We start from the raw sequence: 22,655 nt of genomic DNA, 5'->3' as shown, positions 1-22,655 counted from the left end.
TAGTAGGACTCGATGTCATCGAAACACGAAGCTGTGGTCACTTCGATCAGAGAGTTGGGGTGTGTCGGACGGAAGAGGGTGAGAATGGTGCGGAGAGGGGTCAAGATGGAGGGGTTTAGGCCTTAGCACCAGACTTGTCCTTCTCCTCCTTCTTCTCCTTTTGGGCTGCCTCCTGCTTGTTCTTGTCTTCGGGATGCTCGCGCTTGGCCTCGATGTGGGCGTTGCGCTCCCTCAAGCGCTCCTCTTCAGCCTCGACCATCTCTGTAATCTTTCGTCAGCAAAGAACTCTCACCAGTTCCGCAGCAAAATGCTGTGCATCATGACAAAGCACGACTCATCAATAGCCACTCGCAAACAGGGTCGAACGTACCTCTCCACCGGTCCTCACCAGCATACCTCTCATGATGAATCTTCTTCTCAATCATATGCTGATGCGTAGGATCGTTTGGATCCAGCACCTTAATCGTCTCCCACCTTCCCTTTCCCTTCGCCGCGTCGCTGCCCTCAAACGCAAAGCTCGTAAGCAGCGCTGCCAGCGTGCCGCCCTGGGCATACATACGCGCCTGGACCAGCTTCTGCGAGCCGCTCAGGTAGGGGTTGCGGTTGACCATGGTCCACGAGCCAGCCATGGAGGCGATCCAGAAGCCAAAGAGCAGCGGATAGCGGTTCTCGGTGGCCCACTCTTTGGCTCGCTCGAAGGCGGTTTTGTTGGACTCGAGAAGGGCTTCGCGCTCCTTTTCGCGCTGGACCTGGGCTTTCTTCTCGGGCGTGTTTTCAATGTCGTATCGGGCGGAGGCGCGGTCGGCGGCGATGACAGCTGTAACGAATTAGTATGGAATGAGATATCGGTGTTTTGGGAAGTGTGACATACCAATGAATGTTCCTGAGGATGTGACGAGGAAAGCGCGGAAGGGCAGGGTGAGCGCCCTGAACGATGGGTATCTTCTGCTCGCGCCAGCTACAGCGGCGATACCGACTGCTGTACCGATGAGACCACCAATTGTTCCGCCCTTGACTGAGGCACTTTTACTTTGTTAGCAGCTTCTCCCACAGCTCGCCGCACGCAAAACTCACTTGTAATGCGCCTGCTCTTGCTCTGGCGTGAGAACCTTCATTTTGTGTGCTCAGGCTTGTTCTGTACTACTTCTCGCTCTGAATCTCTATTGTCTTCACAAGACACAGTCGTAGGGTATAAAGCTCGCAAAAAGGTGAGTGATTTGTGATCAAAGACCAGCAGTGGAGACGGGCGCACGCAATGCTTATAAAATATAACACAGCGCTCAAACCTACACCATGGTGACGTCGCCGACTATCCGGCAGCTTAGCGCTTTGCCTTTCGGCAAACCCTGCCACTGCGGCCTCGCTCCCGACTATCTGACCACCGCGCCCTGATCGTGTGCTCGCCAGATCCTTCTTTCTCCGCTTCGTACATCCAGATGAGGGGCTGTGATAGTCGCCTCTTCATTTTGTTCTCATTGTCATACTCTGCATCTTCATATTGAAGCTCCATATAGCACTGCAAGGCGTGACTTCATAAGCCCGGGTCACCAAGCATCTGAACACACGCGCAAACAACCAAGGTTGAAACCTGATCGATCAGCCCTGCCGCCGAACAGGCCGAACAGTCAGCAAGGTCCCAAAAACAATGTGTCTCGACTGGGACTCGTGCATCGCAAATTGTTCGGATCATGCGTTGAGGCCGCTGCGGCATCTTTAGCGTTGCCGCTGACCGCTCCTGGACCATCGACTCACATAACTCGGGCACGTCCGCCACAACAAGATTTGCTCGTGATTCTGAGACTCTTGTGCTTTGCAATCGATCCTTTACAACTTCGGTCCTTCATCCCGTAAACGTTTCGTCTTGCAAAAGACTGATTTATGCTGCTCCGAGCATCCCCGAATTGCCACCGATCCCGGAACTCGCCGCAGAGTCGGTCTTCAACACCAGCAGAGGAGCCATGGAGCACGTTGCACGCGCCTCATGACATGATTGAAATGTGACACCAAGTACAGCTCAAAGGAATACCATCTAGACATATTCGGGAACTGTACAAGGAGGCACAAGCGTAATGCGCAATTGCTTATATTTGGGAGGAATGTTTACAACCAGTTCATGCCGTCACCTAGCCATGTTTCCTTTCGATCAGCGGTACTTCTATGAGAAGAGTAAGCATGCACAATGATCCAGCTCCAGTATTTGACATCTTCTCCAGTTGAGCATCCTGTTATTGTACCAACTGCCAACCCAGAAAGAAAATGTTGAAATAAACAAGAAAGGACATATCGTGGGTAGACATGTCTCGAGAAGCGATGTTGATCCGACTAACACTAGGAAATGGTTTTTCGTCTTATCCCAATCGGTTCGACAATCTTTTTCGACATGAACTGTAGCTTGGGAATATCTCTTTGGTGAGATCGACAACGGGAACGAGTGCGTTCGTGGTTACAATAACCAACGGCGTATGTTGGAGCCAGATATGTCTATCAGATACGACCTTCAACGGAAGGTGCCAGGAAAGGTGGCGGTACGAGGGACGGGGTTGTTGCTGTATCGAGGAACCATACCAGCGGGCGGACCCGGACGTGTAGTGACGGCGGGGTTGCAGCATAACATGGCGACGCGCGAGCCGTACTTAGAACCGCGGAGGGAGACCATGTGCTTGCGGATGTGGCTGCCAACAATCTCACGGTGCTGCGCGCTGCTGTTGGTCAAGATGTACTGGATGAGGTAGTTTCCAAACTGATCTCCGGCAACTACGAGAACGTCAACATCAGAGCAAGAGAAAATTCAGAGCATCACTACTTACTGTCAATCAGGGGCATGCGAGGGCGATCAGGGCGACCTTCGCAGACGCGCTCCAGGTACCGGTCCAGGAACTCAGTGTTACCAATCTTGAGACACTTCTCAATAACCTTGGAGGCGTACTGATCCATGCTGTATTCGGTCGCGAAGCGGAGGATATGGTCGACGGCGCGACTACGATCGGCGGGAGCACCGTGCTCGCAGATGTGCTGGATGCACCAGTTGCCGAATTGGCCGTGAGCGATAACATCGATACTAGCAAGAACTTCGTTGATGCAAGGACGCTGTGACTGGTAAGTAATATCCAGGTGAGTGGGAAGAGTGTGTTTGGCGCACCTTGTCCTCTTCCAGACAGTTCTCGAAGATGTTCTGCACGACCAGACTGCCGGTCTCACCAAGAGCGACTTCATGCCACATGCCTCGGAGCGCCTCGTTGACATAGCGCATGATCTGAGGCGGAGAGTCGCTCCAGCGAAGCTCGAATAGCTTCTGCCAGACATGGCAGGCATAGCGATGGATCACGGTCTCTGGAATACGGCGCAGCAATTCGTGGACCATGGTGGCCTTGTACTCTTCAGGAACGCAGTCGAAAGCCTTCTGAATGACGTGGCATCCGAAAGCGTCCATGCTGAGAGCGAGCGTGTTGCCACGGATCGCTTGAGCAATAGCGATGATCTGGTCAGGTGTACCATGCTCGAAGCAGCGTTGAACCAGAAAGTTACCGAAGCGGTTGATCATCAGGGAGTAGGCTTGAGCGATGATAGCTTCGACGATGTCGTACTTCTGGTCCGGTGTACCGACCTTGAGCTTCTGCTGGAGGAAGATCGAAGCTTGCTGGTCATTGTTGCAGATGATCTTGTCTACAATGTACTTCCAGTTGCAGCTCATGTTGCGATCTAGCAGCCGACGGTAGTTCATGGGCTCAACAGGAGGCATGTATTGCGAACCACCAGCCTCACTAGGAGCCTGCAGAGATACTCAGTACATGTCAAGAACATTCAATGGTCGTTGGTTTTGCTTACCTGAGAGTTCCATGGTGATGGACCCATGCCAGTCGACACATCGAACTCGTTTGCGACAGGAGACAGCCTGCTTCCACCGATAGTTCCAATCGGAGCAGGGTAGTTCGCAGCTTGCATAGGCGGGACTCCGTACTGGTTGTAGGCCGGATCGAAAGCGGAGTCAGGGCGGCTTGGCGGATTGTTCATGCTGTTGTTGTAGCCAGTGTTGAAGCCAGTGCCCATCCCATTTCCCATGAAACTGCCCATGCCGTTGTTCAGGCCACCACCGCGGAAGCCCTGATCAAGAGGGAAATGGGTTGGCTCATTGAGGTAGCTGTTGCCGCGTCGTGCTGTTGGCTGTCCGATTGGGACTGGGGGCCGGGCCTGAGCCTGTGCTTGACCTTGATACTGAGATCCAAAGCTGCTGTTCGTGTTGTACGATGGGCGAGCTGCATCATTACCCCATCCATCGTTGACACGAGTTGAGGCGTTGAAGTTGTTCTGCAACTGCGTAAGGGTCTGCTCCGTAACCTCGCCGACGTAACCGTAGTCAGCTTCGGACGACTGGCTGAGATGCTCCATCGTAGATCTGGCGACTAGATGACTGTGCGCATCTTGATTCATGCGAGCGATCTCGTCCTTAGCCGCCTGTAGCTCGTCCCTAATCTTCTGCAGCTCCACAGCGTTGACGAGAACAGATGAATTTGCCGAAGACATGGTAGGTGGGGTGCTTGCGTAGTCCTCGGTAGCTGGTGTGATTGGAACGGAGCTGCTGGAGGATTTGTAGGGGTCATCAGGCGACGATCGCTCATTGAGACGCTGCAGGAGCGAGTCCATGACTGAAGTGTCTTGATAGTGGTCACTTTTGTTCTTATCCATCAGTCAGCATGTTGTGAGTACGTAAGGTGTGAGGCGAAAGGCAAAGCTTAGCCGGACGGCGAGATGAAGGTATGACTGACCTTGAAGCCACCAAAGTTCTGTTGCTGCTGCTGCTGCTGCTGCGGCATCGAAGGCATGGCAACATTGCCCATGGTGGTGGAAGTACCGAGTGGCCGCTTGAGACCCTGCAGATTGGATGTCAACGACGAGCCAAAGGAAGGATGAAGGCCGAAAGGGTAGTAGTTCTGGCTGATGCCATTGATCTGGCCCAGTACCTCTGGTGAAGTGTTGACTCTCAGGTCTCCAGGAGGCATGTTGAACCGGGTGGGACCCTTGCGTGGGGTAGGCGAGCCGTCTGAAGTTATATTGAAGGCCATGGTTGCTGGCGGCGAGGTGCAGGTAGATGAAAGAGATTCGAGAGATGTGCGTAGTCTGAGGTGACTGGGCAGATGCGAAGATAATATGCAAGACACAGCTGCTCGATGATACTCCGTTGGCGACGTATATGGCCAAGTAGATGAAGAAGCGGAGAAGAAACGCAGAAGATGCAAACTAGATTAGCAGCTTGCAATTAGCAGCAACGAAGTGGAAAGGACGGAGGGAATGTGAGCGCAGTGAGGAGAAGTTGCACTGCGGTGGAATGTCGAAGTGGAAAGAAAAGGCGGAGTTATGGGGAAGGAAGCGAAGTGACGATAGCTGTTGGCGGCGACTAGCGGCAGGCGTGATGGAAAGGGCAGTCGCGCAGGCGCGTCGCCAATCCGCGGTCACCACTAAGCTCAAGTTGATCATCAGCCAGTAAAATCTGGACGAATGAGCGTGAACAATGCCTTTGGCTTTGTTCAGACGGTGAAGGTGAAGATGAATAGCGCCGAATATCGCCGCTGTCCAAGAGATGCATACCTCAAGATACGAAACTAGATGCAGTGACCTGCCACTGCGAGTCGAAGAAACCTAAAGCCAGCGCGCCTTCGACGCCCTTCCATTTCGCCTCTTCACCTAGAACCACAAAGTCCGGCTGACCCACGCCTGTGAGCATCGGTACTAACCTTGCAGCTTGCGTCAGACCTTCATCGTCAGCTCCCCAGAGTACCAGCTCAAGCCTTTCACCTTCCAGTGGTCGGAGCCAAACGGAACCACGCGCTTCGTCGTACCGTTGCTCTCGCCCACGACTGTCACGCAGAATGATCCCTGATGAAGACACCTGTATGGGGAGGTCCGCAACAGCGCCTTCAAGAGCATCGCCAAGAGCGAGAAGTATGGCGTTGCCCGTGACGTTGGCGGACGCACTGTTTGCGGTCTTACTGAAGATGATGGTGTCGGCGCGGAAGTACTGGTGAAGGTTGCGAGACACCTGAAGTGCAAGGTGCGAGGTGTTGACAGTACCTGGATGCTCAATGGTGATCGGACCGTGCGTGCGCAGTATCGCCCTCATGGATCCGAGCTGGCGACCTCGTCTGCTAGGTGACTTTTTTGTTGTACTCACTGCCTCCGTGACCCAAGTGTCGCCAGACAAGCGTACACTGACTGGGGTGTCAGTGTTTGCAGCAGCGCTTGCAAGCTCAAGTGTTTGGCCGTCAATCATGATGGCATCTTTCCAGAATGGAGGGCCGAACTCGATGCTAAGAACGTTCGATGTCTTCACAGTGCGGCCTTTTACATGCACTCTGCCATACTGTCCAGGATCCTCCAGTTGCGTGACTCTAACCCCGCCCTTGCTGCCCATGTCGCCAGGGTCACCGACGACGATGCTGAACTCGTCCAACTCACGAGGCAATTTCTCTTTGCTTCTAGTCTGGTTGTAGTAAAAATCGATCAGCTCTGGTGTAGTCATAATTCCGTCCCACCAGTGATTCTGATTCGGTACTTCATGGTAAGTTGAGTTCGCGCCTGAAAGCTGAAGTTGTTGAGCAAGGAACCGAGAATGGTATGCTGGAACATTGTCGTCTACCTCTCCGTGCTGCTGTTGAATAGGGATACTGCGGGCGTTGGCCATGAGCATCTCGTGTCGGTAGCTGTTCATTGATGCGCTGATGACTGAAGTCCGCCTAGGATCGGCAGGCTGCCATAGCTCATAAGGCACGTACTTTTGAATACTTGCATAGCCTGACACAGGTATTGCAGCAAGCACCTTGTCTGGCCGGTGAGTGACAGCATACCATGTGCCCTGACCGCCGTTTGAGTGTCCCGATACGATCCATCGATCTGTATCAACACCTGAGCCTGACCAGTTGCCGTATCGTATCCAAGCAGGTATGACATCGATAGCGGCCTCAACATCAGCAAACCCCCAATTGTGCCAGTCGTCTCCAGACCAGGTTGTCACGCCAGTAGGGAAGACTATCCAGGCGCAAAGATCAGAAACGGGATCCAAGGCTCCAGTCACCATGGAGTTATCGGCTTCCAAGCCTGCTCCGTGTAGGGCCAGCAGGACCGGTACCTTTGTTTGCTTGTGTCGACAGGTGGCGTTCTTTGCCGGAGGTCGGAGCATAGCATAAGACACTATGCCGCCTGGGTGCAAAAAGGTAATCTTGTGGGGATCGTAGGCCGATACATGCTTGAGATCTTGAGTGACTTCAAGACTTAAGTGTTCACTGCTGTCAATGACTTTGTATGTGATGTTGTAGGCTAATGACGAAGCTTTGTGAGTGGGCAGTGTGATGTTGAAAGCAACAGGCCTAGTCTGGCCTGCGACAATGACAATGCCATAACCTTGAGCATTTTCAGCTCTATCGTCGGTCGCCTGTCCAGAAGTCAGATCATTAGCACCTCGTGCTACCAGCATTTGACTATCCGTGCTCAACCTCAACAAAGGAAACAAAGTGCTGACATTGGTGCTAACGTTGGCAGCATGAATTCCAGTGATCTCGATATCACGGGCACCGGTGTTACGCAAGGTCACGGAGCCATGTGGTGTTGCGAGCTTGCCATCGATAACATCGGACATGAGAATACCAGGTTTCGCTAGGTCCAGACTTCCAGAAACCTGTTCAACGCCTACCACGACATCGATAGTGGGCTTAAGGATACCTCCAAATGCTCTGACATCTCGCACAAGTCGTAAGTCAATCCGGTGACGCCCTGGTTCGAGGTGCAACACAGGAGGAGCGTTACGGTAGCTGTAGAAGTCACCACCAAAGGAGTGCGTATCGTTGATCCAGAATTCCAGTATGGCATCAGTGTGGAGGATGATGTGTTGGGTCTCATTGCCGCCAACTACCAGCTCTCCACGCGCCCAAGCTTGATATTGGACGGAGGCCCATCCATAGACGGTCTTAAGGAAGTCCCAGTCGACATTGGAGTAACCAACGCTCAGGGAGGCATTGCCTGATGTTGTGCTACTGGAGGTTTCCGCGATCGTGATGTTCCAATATGCAGTACCATTCGTAAGTAGGGAACTCCGGAAAACTGCTCGAGGGTCATACTCCAGGTTCCTAAATCCACCATTGAACTCAAGAGGATCCGCGCCCCACGTGGCTTCTATCGAGATATCAGCAATGAAATAGTCGTTGTGGCAAGCTTATGCGTACCACGTGTGCCTATCTGGAATGGCCCAAGAACTTCCCATGTGCTGTTGAAGGAGAACAGGGGTTTGTGCTCGAGTGGGGTTGAAGTGGAGCAATGATATAATGGACAGAGCTGCAGGAACAGCAACAACACCGACGGCAGGCAATGTGAAGGGGCAAGCATCGTGCAACCGCCTCAATTTAGATTTACGAGTCAATGCCGACTGTGAGCTGCAGCATTGAACTTGAGGTTTGTTGTTGCTTGCAAGATGTTACTAAGCTGGTGGCTGGCATCTGGCACGATGGTGAACGTACCCCTGCAGCTAAACTAGTAGATCTGAACTGCATTCGGACGCGTTGATGATGGCGTCGGCCGTCTAGCAGCGGTCCGCCGCTGAGACTTGTATTCAACACCAGAAACCTTTTCGCGCAGGCTCCGCGACACCTGACGAATTCTTGGATAGCTGTGACCGGCCGTTGTTGTACGACCAGCATCCGTTAGGACCTTGTAGCGAGGACGCCAGCAGATACGGGACAGCCCGCCGCGCCTATGGCCTAATCATAGAATTCACGAGATCTCCACGACTCCTGCACCTCAGCATCAATGTCTACCACAGACGCGCGAGATGCTGGGCCGCATGCCACGTTCAAGTTCCCCGCCTTTGAGCCGGACCTACTTCCAACACATGAGGAGGAGCCATTCGGCCTGACTTCTTCTCGCAATGCGAGCCCTAGCCACGCCGCGCATACGAATGGCTATGCTCTACCTTCGGAGAGGTGGCAGCCTCGAAAAGAAGCAAGAGTAGGATTTGTGAGCCACTCGATATCAGGGCCCTCCAACAGACACGGCAGACAGAAGAGTCTTAGTGAGGCTTTCCAGACAATAAGGACACGGAAAGGCAGCGTCAGCCAGAATGCGCACGAAATCGCAGATGCGCTCAAGGCGCCGCTCTCTCCAAAGCTCATTGTACGTCATAATACATTGTGGGAAACACGTCAAAATGCTGATGGACACAGTTGCTCTGCGGTGTCTGGTATATGACCTCCATTTTCACAAACATGTCTTCGAAGGCCATCCTCACTGCGCTTCCAAAACCGATAACGCTCACGACCGTCCAATTCGCCTTCGTCTCGGGGTGGTGCATAATACTAGCTGCGCTGGCCAAACGATACCCGCGCATGAAGCAGGCAATGCCGTTTCTGAAGTATGGAATCCGCCGGCCACACAAGGAGATCATCGTCGCAACTTTACCCCTTACCGCGTTTATGATCGGCGGTCACATCTTGAGTGCGGATGCGACTTCGAGGATCCCGGTGTCGCTGGTGCACACCATCAAAGGACTGTCCCCACTCATGACGGTGCTGGCATACCGCTTCGCCTTCGGCATATCGTATTCCATACCGACGTATTTGTCTCTGATACCTCTGACGCTTGGTGTCATCTTGGCATGTTCCGCGGACTTCAACGCCAATTTTCTTGGTCTTGTGATGGCCTTTGCCAGCGCTATTGTTTTTGTGACGCAGAATATCGTGTCCAAGCAGATCTTCAACGATGCTGCATCCGCCGAGAAGGAAGGACTGCCGCCCACAAAGTTCACGAAACCCGACAAGCTCAACTTGCTCTGTTACTCGTCTGGCTTGGCGTTCTTGTTCACGCTCCCTCTCTGGTTGTGGTCCGAAGGGTTCACACTATTGGGAGACTTTCTGCATGATGCTTCGATCGAGCTGTCTGAGAAACCCGGTGCTTACGACCATGGACGACTTCTTCTCGAATTCCTGTTCAATGGAACCTTCCACTTCGGGCAAAACATCGTCGCCTTTGTCTTGCTCTCTATGGTCTCACCAGTCACCTACTCCGTTGCGAGTCTGATCAAGCGCGTGTTCGTCATCGTTTTCGCCGTTGTCTGGTTCAAGAAGCCTTTGACGAATACACAAGCATTTGGGTTCGTGCTGACCTTCATCGGCCTGTACCTCTACGATAGGACGTCAGATGCAGCGAAAGCGGACAAGCGCGCAAGAGCACTGCAGTCGAAGGGCCAAGGGACACTGCTACCTCTGGCTACAGACGTCAAGTCACGACCTACATTCACTGCGAGCCCGGCCACGATGTCTGCCGGTACAGGTGCATACCCAGTAGCGAGAGACGAGAAGAGAGACGACGACGCAGGCCTCAGAAGGCCTGACATGGGTTCAAGCTATCTCCCACCAGGCACGAAGCAAGAAGAGACATGGCGACGGTAGAAGGCTAGTGTATAGTAATATCTCGATGTATACATATGAATAGATGATAGACGAATGAACGTGTACATATGGCGAAATCCGCAGCACATTGTTCGCAGCCTAGACATTGTTACACTGACAGCTGCTAACAGATTCATATGGCGCACTTGACAAGGGTCCACGTTTCCTTGGCAACGGCACCAAAGATCGCAGCTTCCACGGGGGCTCTCGTACTATCATGCACCATGCATCCTGCAGTTTCCTGCTGATGTAGATTTGGCGTAATATGGCTTTCCATACAAGAATCACACGCGGCAGCTGGACCCCACTTTCACTCCCATACTGCAAACAAACAAGCAAATGATGCTCTAGACCGTCATATGAACGGAGAGCGTAACCCTGTACGCCTAAGCGAGCATCCTAGCAACGAATCATCGACGGGCGCCCTTAACATCCCCTTGCCCTGTGACATCAACGGCCACCTTTCTCCTTACCACCAAGATATTCTTCCCGCACACGTGCAGCTGCCCACGGCTGTACCAATCAATCATGGCCTCTGATAATCCCAAGGTCAACGGGACCCGACCGGGCAATGTTCGACATCCCACCGCTCCGGGCATGATGATGAACGCTCATTTTGCGAACGTTGGCGAGGACGCCAGCAAGGAGGCGTACGAACACGGCGTCCAGGTTGTTGACGAGGACAAGGCCTTCAAGTGTGTACACTCTGAAAATCCTCAGACAGGCGGCTAACAACGTTGCGCAACACAGCCCAAATGTCTCTAAATACCTCAACATCGAGCATGTTATCCCAGCAGGCTTCAACTACCACCTTATCGCTGTATTCGGTTCGCAGTCCACGGGCAAGTCGACCCTCCTCAACTACCTCTTCGGCACACAGTTTGGTGTCATGTCAGAGCAAGAGCGCCGCCAGACCACGAAGGGAATATGGATGAGCAAGAACAAGCGTGAAGCGGGTGGCTCGGCCATGGCAGAGAACATTCTGGTCATGGACGTGGAGGGTACTGACGGACGGGAGCGAGGAGAGGACCAGGACTTTGAGCGCAAGAGTGCCCTCTTTGCGCTTGCGACAAGTGAGGTCCTGATAGTCAACATTTGGGAGCACCAGGTCGGACTGTACCAGGGTGCGAACATGGGTCTGCTGAAGACGGTGTTTGAGGTCAACTTGCAGTTGTTCGTCAAGGACAGCAGGTACGTACAACGGTTGCCGGAGGCTGGACGTTGTGCTGACAGGTCTACAGGACCATTCCCAAATCCCTCCTATTCTTCGTCATCCGTGACCACCTCGGCACAACACCCCTCAAGAACCTACAGAATACTCTCATCCAGGACCTCTCGAAACTGTGGTCGGCGATATCAAAACCTGCTGGCCTCGAAAACTCGCGCATCGAGGACTACTTTGATTTCACATTCGTCGCTCTGCCCCATAAGATTTTACAACCGGAGAAGTTCGAGGAAGCAGTCAACAAGCTGAGCCTCCGCTTCAGGGAAGGATACAATGACCCCAAGAAGAGTGGTCTCCTCGAGGAGGCGGAGCTGCCCGTATTCCTTCCCCAATACCACCGCCGAATCCCCGCAGACGGGTTCCCCGCATACGCCGAAGGCATCTGGGATCAGATTGTACACAACAAGGACCTCGACCTGCCCACACAACAAGAGCTTCTTGCACAATTCAGGTGTGATGAGATAGCAAGAGAAGTTCTGGTGGCGTTTGACGAGAAGATCACGCCACTCGAGGACAAGCAGGCGGAGGATGCGAGGATAGGACAGCCTTCAATCATCCCAGATCTTGGTCCTATCATGAATGCAGCACGAGCGCTTGTTTTCAAGGACTTCGACACGAACGCGAGCCGCTACCACAAGGGCGTTTATAAGAGAAAGCTATCAGAGTTAGAGGGCAAGGTCGACACAAGGTTGAAGGCTCTCAGCCAGAAACAGATCAGCGCCGCACACAAGTCAGGTATCGACGACTTCAGCAATGCTGTCAGCACAGCAGTGAAGCTTGGCCAGAAGAAGGGAGGTTCATACGACTTCGCTCAGATCGTCGACTCGGAGAAGAAGAAGGCTCTGGCCAAATTCGAGGAGGATGCCAACTCAATCGCCATTCAAGGCGCATCCTGGAGCGACGCCACACATCAGCTTGCGCTGTACCGGAAAGAGTTGGATGAGGTGTCAGGTCGTCTGCGCAAGGAGGAGATGAGGCGGTTGGCCACACGGATAGAGCGCTGGGTACGAACTCGCCTGGACGAGTCAATTGGCCTCGAATTCAACAAGCTCGGATCTGGGCGAGGTGGTTCCGGCGCGCCTGAACACGGAGAGAAGCCAGCGACCGAGAAGGACTTGTGGGATCGCGTATGGGCGATCTTCACAGATACAGTATCGAGCGCAGAGAAGCGCTTCACCGACCGCGCACAAAGCTTCGACGCTAGTCCTGATGAAGTTGAAGTTGGCTTGTGGAGGTTGCGCCGCAAGTCGTGGGGTGTTCTCCGTGCCAAGCTCGACGAAGAGGTCATGGAGGGGAACATCTTGCTTAAGCTGAGAGAAAACTTCGAGGACAAGTTCCGTTACGACGAGCATGGTGTCCCAAGAATATGGCGGCCCACCGATGACATCGAGGGCGTCTACACAAGGGCCCGCGAATCGACTATCACCCTCATCCCGCTTCTCGCTCGCTTCAAACTCGCGAAGACATCGTCACCGCCGCCACTCGATGCATGGATCGGCGACGCGCCTGCATCTGTCTCACCCGCCGACGAAGACGATTTGGCACCAATTGGCGGTCTTGATGATGATGAGGGTAAGACTCTGGAAGAGGAGATGGTCGTACTATCGGACAGCAAGCAAGCTGATCTGCTTGTGCGCTTCAAGAAGACGGCAGACGGTGTTTACGTAGAAGCAAAACGCAGTGCTATCGGTGGTATGACGCAAGTGCCACTGTACTTCTACGGACTGCTGCTTGCACTGGGTTGGAACGAAATAGTAGCCGGTAAGTCCTCTTCACACCCCATACCCTGTTCAAACCTAACAATCCACAGTTCTGCGCAACCCTGTATACTTCATCTTCCTCATCCTCGCCGCGGTCGGCGCATATGTCACATACACCCTCAATCTCTGGGGCCCTATGGCTCGCATGACCAACGCCGCAACAGCGCAGGCTCTCGACATTGGCAAAGAACGTCTTCGCGAGTTCCTCGAGACTAGCGAGTCGGGTAGGAGGGCTATGGCGCAGAGTGGCCTGGACAACAGCACGCGCTCGCGAGACGAGGGCGTGAGGATGGACAGGCTGAATGCGAACGGGAAGAAGCATGATGATGAGGACTCTGATGATATTTGATGTGCTGATGATAGACGTCTATGGGTTCTGCTTGTTTGGGTATGTGTATGCTATTGATGATGCGGGAAGGGTGGTATTCTTAGATTCCTAGAGGGGGCCTGAGGCCTTGGTAATGAAACAAGTTCAACAAAAGAATGCGGGCTGTGATGTGAGCTGGATAGCTGCTTGTAGGAGGTATACGCTCACATCTGCCGTGTAGTGTGCGAAGGCTCTGTCACGGCCCTTGGCTACGAACCAAGTGCTCACAGCAGGTATAAGTACACCTTGAACGCTTGCAGTCCATACTCTTCATTACATCCGCCTATCTCTGACTTCCAAAAATAAGTAGCTTTGCTTCGCATGTTTTTCGGGCTCAAATTTTCTTGATCTAAGAGTATGAGTCGACGAGCAAAATGTACTAATATCACCCGTGGATCTCCTACATGGAGCCAATCGAAAGTTCGCAGCGAACTACACATGGACTTGCTTTCAAAATCTGAACACCAAGAAGGCGTGCTTCTGCGTTTCAGAAAGCTTCAAGTGCCACATGTACTTCGTATCTTGTAGCCGCTTTTCAAAACCGGGTCATCACCACTTATAGGAGCGACCAGCCATTTTCTAAATTCAATATTGTTGCGCCATAAAACCCGGAGGTATTCAAGGCATACTTCGCATGCCGTTCGGACTTTATGCTGTCGAATAAAAAACTGCTGGTGGCTACAGACCATATGAAACGAAGTCTTCTCGCATTGTTACAAAAGTTTCTACAGGTACCTCTGCTTTGAGTATCACCAATTCGCAGGTTCCTAAAAACTCATCTGGAAAATGTATGTCTTGGCTCTCTGGCTCGGTCCCTCGAAAAGTATTTCCTCGCGCGCGTATGAGACCCAAAATTGATCGGAAACAGATACATGTCTTCTGTCCTAAACTTCTCTATCCACGATATTAAAACGTTGGATCTCCGAAATCATGCTTCCGATCTGTTGTTCGGTGCTTTCCAATTCGCCTGCCTTATCAGTAGAAGATCGCTTGGACCTTCCGCCCATCTTTCGCAATGTGCTCAACACCTGCTAAAATGGTCATTGTTACCCGTCATGGCAGTGCGCTTTCCTTGCTCAATTCTGACGATAGTGCTGTGTGTTGAAGCAGATACCGAAGAAGAAGATTCACTGCTGTAAATATCTCCTTCTGGACTTGGAAACAATGCATAAAGCGAACATACACGATGATCTATGCAAAGGGCTGGACGTATTGAAATATGGCGAATAGTTCCTTTGAGTTTTTTTCTTTTTGTTTTCTTTTTCGAATTCTGTCGACTCATACTTTCGGCTCCGAACTCAGCACTCTCTCAACCTGCTTAGCAGCTTAAAACTCTAACTGCGTTATTTTTGTTTTGGTTGCCTTCGTCTATTTTGAACGGAAGACGGACGCTTCGACATGTGGCATTCGCAATGATTTTGGAGATGACCGATTGATTGGCACGGCCTCTGACTACTTGTTAAAAAAGAATCATGCGGATGCGGAAATGCATACCAAGAACCTCGGGTCGATTAAACCACCTGTTAAGATGGTGTTAGTCTCGATTGTGCTTGAAGCCTCGAACTTCCTTTCGCCTTCACGGTCGCTTCTCAACTAGGTCAGGTGTCGCTTAGCGGCTAGACATATGCGCACTAACGAGGCTCTGCTATCTGCGCTCACCACACCAAAGTTGAAGCGGCGCACTTGTCGCCTACTTGTCTTGCCACCTTTCTGGCTGGCCGCACCCGTGGATGGGTTGGAACACGTGTACAATTCGAAACCGACAATATCGAGAGCCACCACCCAGAAGCGTTTCACATCATGGCGCAGTCAGCCGCAACGATCCTATTGAGCTCTTAGGAGAAGCCCTGTGCGTGTACCATGTCATTAAAGGGCCCTGTAGAGGCACATTACGCGGATTCGTCGCCCAAGCAGCACTGACAGATGCAGAGCAATCACAATTGTTTCTGGCGATCTAACGAGACCCTTCGTTCCACCACTTATTCCACGACAGTATCATCATGGAGTACGGTGCGCAGCAAGATGGCGCTGAAGTCGGCTGGGTCAACTTCAAGGAGAGCACCAGAAGAGGTGGTGAATTCGGTCAAGTCCTGAGTGAGGCGTTTAAGACAGCCATTCGAGCCTTAGCGGATGATAAAAACTCATCGGAGAAGACCTGCGAAGCTGCACACTAGTTCGAAGTGGATACGCTGCTTTGGGTCTGGCTAGACCGTGATGGACATGACGGCGAGGAAACCAGTGGCAGTAAAATTGACAGCAATGAGACTGACAGCGATGAATCCATGGCATGCAAGTATCCTGAAGTGACTTTCGAACTCGGCGAAAAGCTGCGCGACCCACCTCTCGTCATTGGGATCGGATTCCACTGACGAGCTGAGATCTTGGAAGCCGAAGTGGAAGAGTACCTCCTCAGATACTCCGACATCCTCACTGTGCTTACTGTCGACCTACCGCTTGCCAATCTCAGCCGACAGCACCGCAGCGAAATTTAACATGACGTATCTTACTTATTGATCGGGCCCGCAAGAAAAACGGTGAAGCGGTTTGGACGACAAGTAGGAAAGTCTTCCAGGCCGCTGACGGTAGGGTGGAAGACGGTGCATTGAAGTTGATGCTCAGTGACCTCTGTCGTGAGCACACTTTCGATCATGTCAAAATCGAGATTTCGCATAACTCCCTCGCAGAGTCGTTGAAGCGTACTCATGATCGCGAGAGGCGAATGCACCGATACGAGCAGAGCCTCATGTCTCGGCTTCGTCAGGTAAGGAAGAAGTTCAAGAAGATCATAAAGTCTTTGCAGAAGGCACTGGACACTAGCTGATTCCGGGTGGCTTGTAGTCGAGGTTTGGCGCCGAGAAACACGGGGGGTCACGACCGAACGTTAATTTAAGCTTCTTACACAACACACCTCCAGGTACGAAGAGGCCCTTTTCACATCAATCGTAGCTCTCCAATTGAGACGAATCGTTGGAAATACGGTTCTCAGCAAGTACACTCAACAAATGGAAGCCATTCGAAGCCTCGAGACAGAAGATGATTTGACCGTTTATCATTGATTCATATGTAAAGTTTCGTAAAGACTGTAGATCGCCAGTATGTACAGATAAAGGTACGCTCGAAAGAATGTGACGCTCGGCTGATCGTTCCCAGACCAATCCTATAACAGAAGCACAAACCCTACAATCGCGTGGAAGAAAACAAAATCCTGAAACAATGCAAGCAGCTCTCCTGCTGCCTTGCATCGCGACTCCTGTGGGAAGGCATACAACAGCAGACCATACACACTGAAGGTTATGATCATTATAAAACATCAGCTCGAAGCATGCCTAATTGCTCCAGCTGCCAAGGTTGGAAGTGCTACTTGGCCTACCAACATTGATCGCGTACTGACCGGCAACGTTGCCAGCAGGTGCGTAGTTGCAGACAGTGTACTTGTTCAATGAAGAAGTTGCGCCGCCGACAATCATCCTGTTGCCACAATCGATGGAAATGCAGCCGACTCGGGTGGTGCCCTTCCAGAGGACCTGCGTAAGGTGGCCGACATTGTGGAAAACATCATCGGGAATGTTCGCTGCACCGAAGTAAGGCATCATGGGTTGGAACTCGCCCTTGTACCAGCTCTCGGTGATACCGGCCGTGACATTGAAGAAGTTGCCAGAGACAGTGAACAGGTTCTGTCCTTGACCTGCTCCCGCAGGAATGTAGTGTTCGAATCGGCAAAGGTTGGCGGCTTGGGCAGCAGTCCAAGCAACAGCATTGTCCCAGACCAACGGAGCAGCGCCGTGGTTTGCACGAGCAGCGTTATGGTGGTAGAGAATAGCATTCTGGTAGGCCAATCCAGCAGAAAGAGTGGCCTGTCCTACTCCAGAAGTGTGTTCAGGGTCAAGTGGAGCGCCAGAAGGGGCTGATGTTGGTGCTACGCTGGAAGGTACTTCCGGGGCGTTGACAGATGAAGACGAAGGCCGGATAAGAACGCCAACAGACGGACTAGGTGCAACAATGACGGGAGTGGATGAGACCGCGATGGGACCAACTACAGGCGGACTACTGGCAGGAGGAACATCTAGTATGGATGTAGTGCTCGATGAAGTCGCCTTGCCAGACATCGTAGACACAGTTGGCCTAGGCGTAGTAGAAGTTGCAGAAGAAGTCCTGGCAGTGTTGACAGGATTAGCAGTAGGGTTGCTCACACGTGGAGGAGTCCATAGAGGTGAAGCATCTGTAGGACAACGGGTGTTGGGTGTCTGCGAAGACTGTGGCGGGCCCTTCCATGCCGGCGTAGTGTACGGGTTCACGAAGACCGTGACCGTGACCGTGACCGTGTCGTACACTGTGACTTGCTGACGCTTCTCTAGCTGGCCCTGAGGCAAGGCAAGAGCGCCAACTGCAAATGCGGAGGTAAGAAGAGCGGAAGAGTGCATTTCGAATGCTATTGAAGAGCTTGTAAGAAGTGATTGTGTTGTGGTGTTGTCTTCTAATCGAGAGTTGCGGTCGATATAAATACTGCAAAGGTCAGCTCGAGTTCATGGAGATATGCCGGAAGCGTCGAGTCCGGATGAGGATGAAGACCTCATGGAAAGATTGCCACTATCGACGGTGTGGTAGAGAGAAGCTAACTTACTGACTGCTTCGACGAAAGCGGCAATTGTCGAGTTGAGTCAAGCGCGACCTCGGCGACTGACGACAAAGGAGCGTGTAGAGTTGGGACAGCAGATGGCAAGGAGCGTGGGTTTGTTCAGTCGCAGCTGATCAAAGGGACGTCGCCGTTGTCGTCAAGACAGTGATGAAAGGAAGGTGGGTGATCAAAAGATGGAGAGACGCGGGGACGCTGATTGTCCAGGTGTTTAATGAAGAACGGAGCTAAGTCTAAGCGAAACATTGCAGTACAATTGCACCTGCCTCCTACTCGACGCACGGGACAGCTACACAATCTAACGGTGAAGTGCTACTGCCACCACAGACATCCACCCTAGGAAAGAACCACTCTCACCACCTCGATTCGGGTTCTAGGCACATAGATCACCAGAGAGCGACAGAGAGCGCAAGGTATTCGGTACTTAACCGTCAGTGGCGGTCGCACAAAGATCTTCTCGTGGAATGACGACATATTGTTGTAGTGAATGTCCGTTTGCGGTTTTGACAGCAACGCGTGCTGTGCCTGGGTTCCTATACCATGGCACCAGCAATGAAGATTTCTGCGTGAGCGTCATCTTCAAGACGGAGTCGCTGTTGCCACATCATAACAACCAGATCATGTCGTCAGTAAATGTTGCACTTGACCCGCGATGAGATGAAGGGAAATGTTTGTCTGGAAGGTGGGGTGGTTGGCATGTGTCAGATAAAGCTGTGGCCAATCAGAGCCAAAGTGTTGGTGATTCACGTCAGGGGTCTCTTGCTCGATGTGATGTGGGAGACCTTGGCGGGGACATCCAAGCTTTGTGGCAACAGTGAACTGCACCCTCAATTTTGACCGCATCTTAATCCTTCGAGTCCTCGCCAGCGACCTTGCCAAGACCCATGTTCTGGGAGGCACAGGGTGTTGCGACTACCTTCACTGGAGCCACCACTGCATGGACTGTCACGCTTGCTGGAAATTGACTGGACCTCCTGTGTTCCCAGGAGTCTTAGCACTTCCAATCCTGTACAACTTCACGAACGCCTCAGTCGACTGAACTGGACGCCAGGGGAACACACCGCGTATAGCCACTCGTTGTGGACACTGGCAATATACTTGCTGCATAAAAGATCACCACAAGCACCAAATAGAAGCGATTCCACTCCTCTAAAAGATCCATTGCTCAGATCTTACAAGGCTCGTGCTTCATCAATGGGTGCCGGATGAGGCACGCCGACGTGGCATGTCACGCACTTGGAATAGATTCGAGATTTTGTTGATCGAACTCTACATATGTTCATTTCCATCTGTTTGAACACACGAGATGTTGAACTATTTGACCTGCTTCTCAGTGGTGTGGTTGTGGTGTGGAAAGCTACCCAGCCGTGAGCCTCTTCATGTTCGTTTCTCGAGACACGTAACCGGCTCAGTCATATGTGCAGACGTTATGAACTTCGATCTCTAGATGAGGCTGCCTGCGCAATCTTCAGAAGAAGAACGAGCGTGGGGAAGTGTCTAGAGTCTACAGTCTGTATTGACGCGCCAAGGTTGAGATTGAAGGTCACTCGAAAGTCGAGGATAATCCAACGCTTAACATTTAGAAATGTCCTCCAACTGCTCATATGGCCGAAGTTTCGTCGAAGCACAACAGGGTGTGCGACTTCAGGTGTAAGTCGGAAGGAACGACTGGCCCATTGGATGAGCGGCAAGCGCCCCACTTTTTAACGTGTCATTAGGCACCCACCTCAATCCTATTTCACTGATTTTTGAAGAGTTGCATCTCACCATGCTGCCACTTCACGCTGGTTCGGCACTAACTCAGCATTACTATCCTGCTGGTCATGGCCACCTTCTCCCTCCTGCCGACTGAACTGGTCGAATTCATCGCATCCTACTTGGCACAACAGGACCTGTCCGCACTGTCTCGAGTCAACAGAAGCCTAGCAACATTGGTCATACCATACCTGTATCGTCACATCGACCTAGTTATACATCCAGGCGAGAAGATGCCGCGCATTGACAGGTTCTGTCTGAACATTCTGAACGACGGTCGGCGCGCGGCACGGGTTGAGACACTACACCTTGGTCCGTCCTCCGAAGATGGAGTCAAAGAAGGCCAGCGCTGGCTTCCGCAGGACAAGCACTTCAATGATGAGGCGATGTACCAAAAGGCTATGACTGCTCTGAGCGACGAGACGTTGATCACCAGCGGAGACTATCTAAGAGACGCTGTCACCCAGCGAGAATACTCTGCATATGCAACACTAATCATACTGACTCTACCAGCATTGCAGCAGCTTAACATAGCAGACTTCACGTATTCGACCATGGATCGTCTCCATGCTGTATTTCGCAATCTTAATACCGAACAAGCTTGGAACCAACGCCATGCGTCGCCAGCCTTATTAGAACGACTCTCTTTCATCAAGGCAGCGTCGTGCAACGTTGACAGAAGATCTGGACTTCCGTATCTAGATGAGAAAGGACGCGTCTATCTCGACCAGGTCCTCAATTTGCCTGGACTCGAGAAGTTGGAGTTCTCGGTGACCGACACCCAAGCAGAGATGAGCAGAGCCCCCAATCCTGGTGGAATGGCACATTGGCCAAGTCGACTACTTGTCACCTATGTGCGACCGACCAATATCACGAAATTGGTGATCAGACATTCAACGTCGTGTGCCCTCGCTGTGCGCCCGTTACTTACTTGCACTCCGCAGCTTCGATCCTTTACATGGGACATTGCTTACGATTGCCATGATCGCAACGAAGCGCCAGAACGATGGATCGACCTCGACGCCTGGAATACGTCACTGAGTGCCTCCAAAGATACTCTCGAAGTGCTAGTGTTTGCGGTCGAGTACTTTGATTCAGGGAAGTACGCATTTGAGCAGCCGAGAATTGGTGTCCGACAGTTTGGCTTCCTCGACCTGACCAGCTTCGAGCACTTGCATACAGTGGAGGTTCCCATACCATTTTTGACCGGCGATGTCGAGTTCTCAATCACTGCCGACATCTATCCGCTTCTACCTCCCTACCTGCGGCATCTTTCTCTTCGGCTTGATCTTTCACACGCGCAGTTGTCTTACCAACTAGACACGTCGATCCTTCCTCAAGGGTTGACTTTACAACAGTCCCAAGCTGAGGCACGATGCGCGATGAGCGCACAAATGGACTTGTCCTACGCCTACCATGCAACCCTCGCGTTGCTCGATCATGCACTAGCCTTGGAAAGCATTTCCATCTGGCAGCCTGCAGACCCTACCCTGAGTTGGTTTGATGGACAAATTTCTGACTTTGCAACTACGTGCAGGAACAAGTGCCTTACCGGGGTCATGTTGTTTCCCATGTTGCTTCGTTGGCGGAAGTCGGAGCACCGAGACCTGGTAAAGGAGGTCAGATTCGAGTCTTCCAAGGTTGATCGATTCGAGCGCCTTTGCAGACATGAGCGTGGAGGGATACCATTAGGATTGGCGTCGCAGTATCATCTCCGCGGATTACGATCTCATCTGGTTCGGAATCGATAGAGCCGGACATCGATTGCAGAAAGCAAATCATTTGTGCCAAAAACTCCTAGCCAGTCGTGGCGAAGCCCTCTCCTTGTGGGTGGAACGGTTACATCCACACGCGCAGCCTTGGTACCCCACATCGTTTCCCCATCTAATGTGAGACTTGTCAGCTGCACCAATTGAACGGCAAATTCGCCAAAACTGCTTCAGCGCTGATTCGTTGCGGGAGTAGATTTGAACGCGAAGGAAGCCGACAATAAATCTTCTGAGTAGCCCAGCTGCTGGTTCGAGTGTTTTAGCGGCGGCTAATGCATGTGTTGGGCGCTTAGTGATAGCCTCGAACTCTGTTCACCTCAGCTCATGGCAACGGTTGTTTCTCGAAGCCTGATTGATCCTGTCCTTCTTCAATACCACTTGCTCTGGAGTATGGGTTCATCATCCTATCCGCGGACCTGAGGCGAATCAACGCAACAAATCAGTCTATTCCTGCCTCTCCCATCGACTTTCAGTCAAGGACGATGGCACGCCTTTTAGATTTGCCTCCAAACCTTCTTAACTGCATTTTTGACTTTCTTTCAAGGAGGGAACTCCACTCCCTGGCGCATACGTGTCAAGCAACCAGCAAGGAAGCGATTCCTCGACTGTACCGAGATCTCAAGTTTGCAGCCACTGGATCAGGGACATACACGCAAAGGCTTGCACTGCTACTTCGCACCCTTCTGGAACGGCCGAACTTGGCTTCCCATGTTGTCTCA

The 22,655-nt window shown here is 52.1% G+C and overlaps 7 protein-coding genes across 7 annotated transcripts; 3 read left to right on the top strand and 4 right to left on the bottom strand.

Moving 5' to 3' along the window:
- Positions 1-115: 115 nt before the first annotated feature.
- Positions 116-1,115, bottom strand: BU25DRAFT_329215 (uncharacterized protein; the record flags this gene model as incomplete). Its single annotated transcript, XM_033699566.1, has 4 exons — positions 116-261; positions 371-817; positions 872-1,023; positions 1,075-1,115. 4 exons carry the CDS (start codon positions 1,113-1,115, stop codon positions 116-118), a joined length of 786 nt encoding a protein of 261 aa, XP_033567353.1.
- A 1,382-nt stretch (positions 1,116-2,497) lies between these two features.
- BU25DRAFT_464027 (ARM repeat-containing protein) lies at positions 2,498-5,533 on the bottom strand (the record flags this gene model as incomplete). The annotated part of the gene is made up of 5 exons (XM_033700111.1): positions 4,764-5,533; positions 3,826-4,674; positions 3,140-3,769; positions 2,808-3,087; positions 2,498-2,754 (listed from the first exon to the last, which is right to left on the bottom strand). Exons 1-5 carry the CDS (start codon positions 5,058-5,060, stop codon positions 2,498-2,500), a joined length of 2,313 nt encoding a protein of 770 aa, XP_033567352.1. The 5' UTR covers positions 5,061-5,533.
- BU25DRAFT_1139 (uncharacterized protein) lies at positions 5,134-8,462 on the bottom strand. The gene is made up of 2 exons (XM_033699378.1): positions 8,211-8,462; positions 5,134-8,160 (listed from the first exon to the last, which is right to left on the bottom strand). Exons 1-2 carry the CDS (start codon positions 8,368-8,370, stop codon positions 5,585-5,587), a joined length of 2,736 nt encoding a protein of 911 aa, XP_033567351.1. The 5' UTR covers positions 8,371-8,462; the 3' UTR covers positions 5,134-5,584.
- A 124-nt stretch (positions 8,463-8,586) lies between these two features.
- Positions 8,587-10,493, top strand: BU25DRAFT_355241 (TPT-domain-containing protein). Its single transcript, XM_033699572.1, has 2 exons — positions 8,587-9,153; positions 9,204-10,493. Exons 1-2 carry the CDS (start codon positions 8,791-8,793, stop codon positions 10,425-10,427), a joined length of 1,587 nt encoding a protein of 528 aa, XP_033567350.1. The 5' UTR covers positions 8,587-8,790; the 3' UTR covers positions 10,428-10,493.
- A 301-nt stretch (positions 10,494-10,794) lies between these two features.
- BU25DRAFT_405096 (root hair defective 3 GTP-binding protein) lies at positions 10,795-13,896 on the top strand. The gene is made up of 4 exons (XM_033699698.1): positions 10,795-11,122; positions 11,178-11,618; positions 11,669-13,413; positions 13,463-13,896. Exons 1-4 carry the CDS (start codon positions 10,956-10,958, stop codon positions 13,759-13,761), a joined length of 2,652 nt encoding a protein of 883 aa, XP_033567349.1. The 5' UTR covers positions 10,795-10,955; the 3' UTR covers positions 13,762-13,896.
- A 3,209-nt stretch (positions 13,897-17,105) lies between these two features.
- Positions 17,106-18,200, bottom strand: BU25DRAFT_328957 (PR-1-like protein; the record flags this gene model as incomplete). The annotated part of the gene is made up of 2 exons (XM_033699549.1): positions 17,106-17,859; positions 18,067-18,200. 2 exons carry the CDS (start codon positions 18,198-18,200, stop codon positions 17,106-17,108), a joined length of 888 nt encoding a protein of 295 aa, XP_033567348.1.
- A 1,967-nt stretch (positions 18,201-20,167) lies between these two features.
- On the top strand, positions 20,168-22,168 carry BU25DRAFT_452 (uncharacterized protein). The gene has a single exon (XM_033700055.1). It carries the CDS (start codon positions 20,236-20,238, stop codon positions 21,916-21,918), a length of 1,683 nt encoding a protein of 560 aa, XP_033567347.1. The 5' UTR covers positions 20,168-20,235; the 3' UTR covers positions 21,919-22,168.
- The last annotated feature ends 487 nt before the right edge of the window (positions 22,169-22,655 follow it).

The sequence above is a fragment of the Macroventuria anomochaeta genome (genome assembly GCF_010093625.1).
Source record: "Macroventuria anomochaeta strain CBS 525.71 unplaced genomic scaffold BU25scaffold_1, whole genome shotgun sequence".
Classification (NCBI taxonomy): Eukaryota; Fungi; Ascomycota; class Dothideomycetes; order Pleosporales; family Didymellaceae; genus Macroventuria; species Macroventuria anomochaeta.
This window is presented reverse-complemented; position numbering and strand designations above follow the sequence as displayed.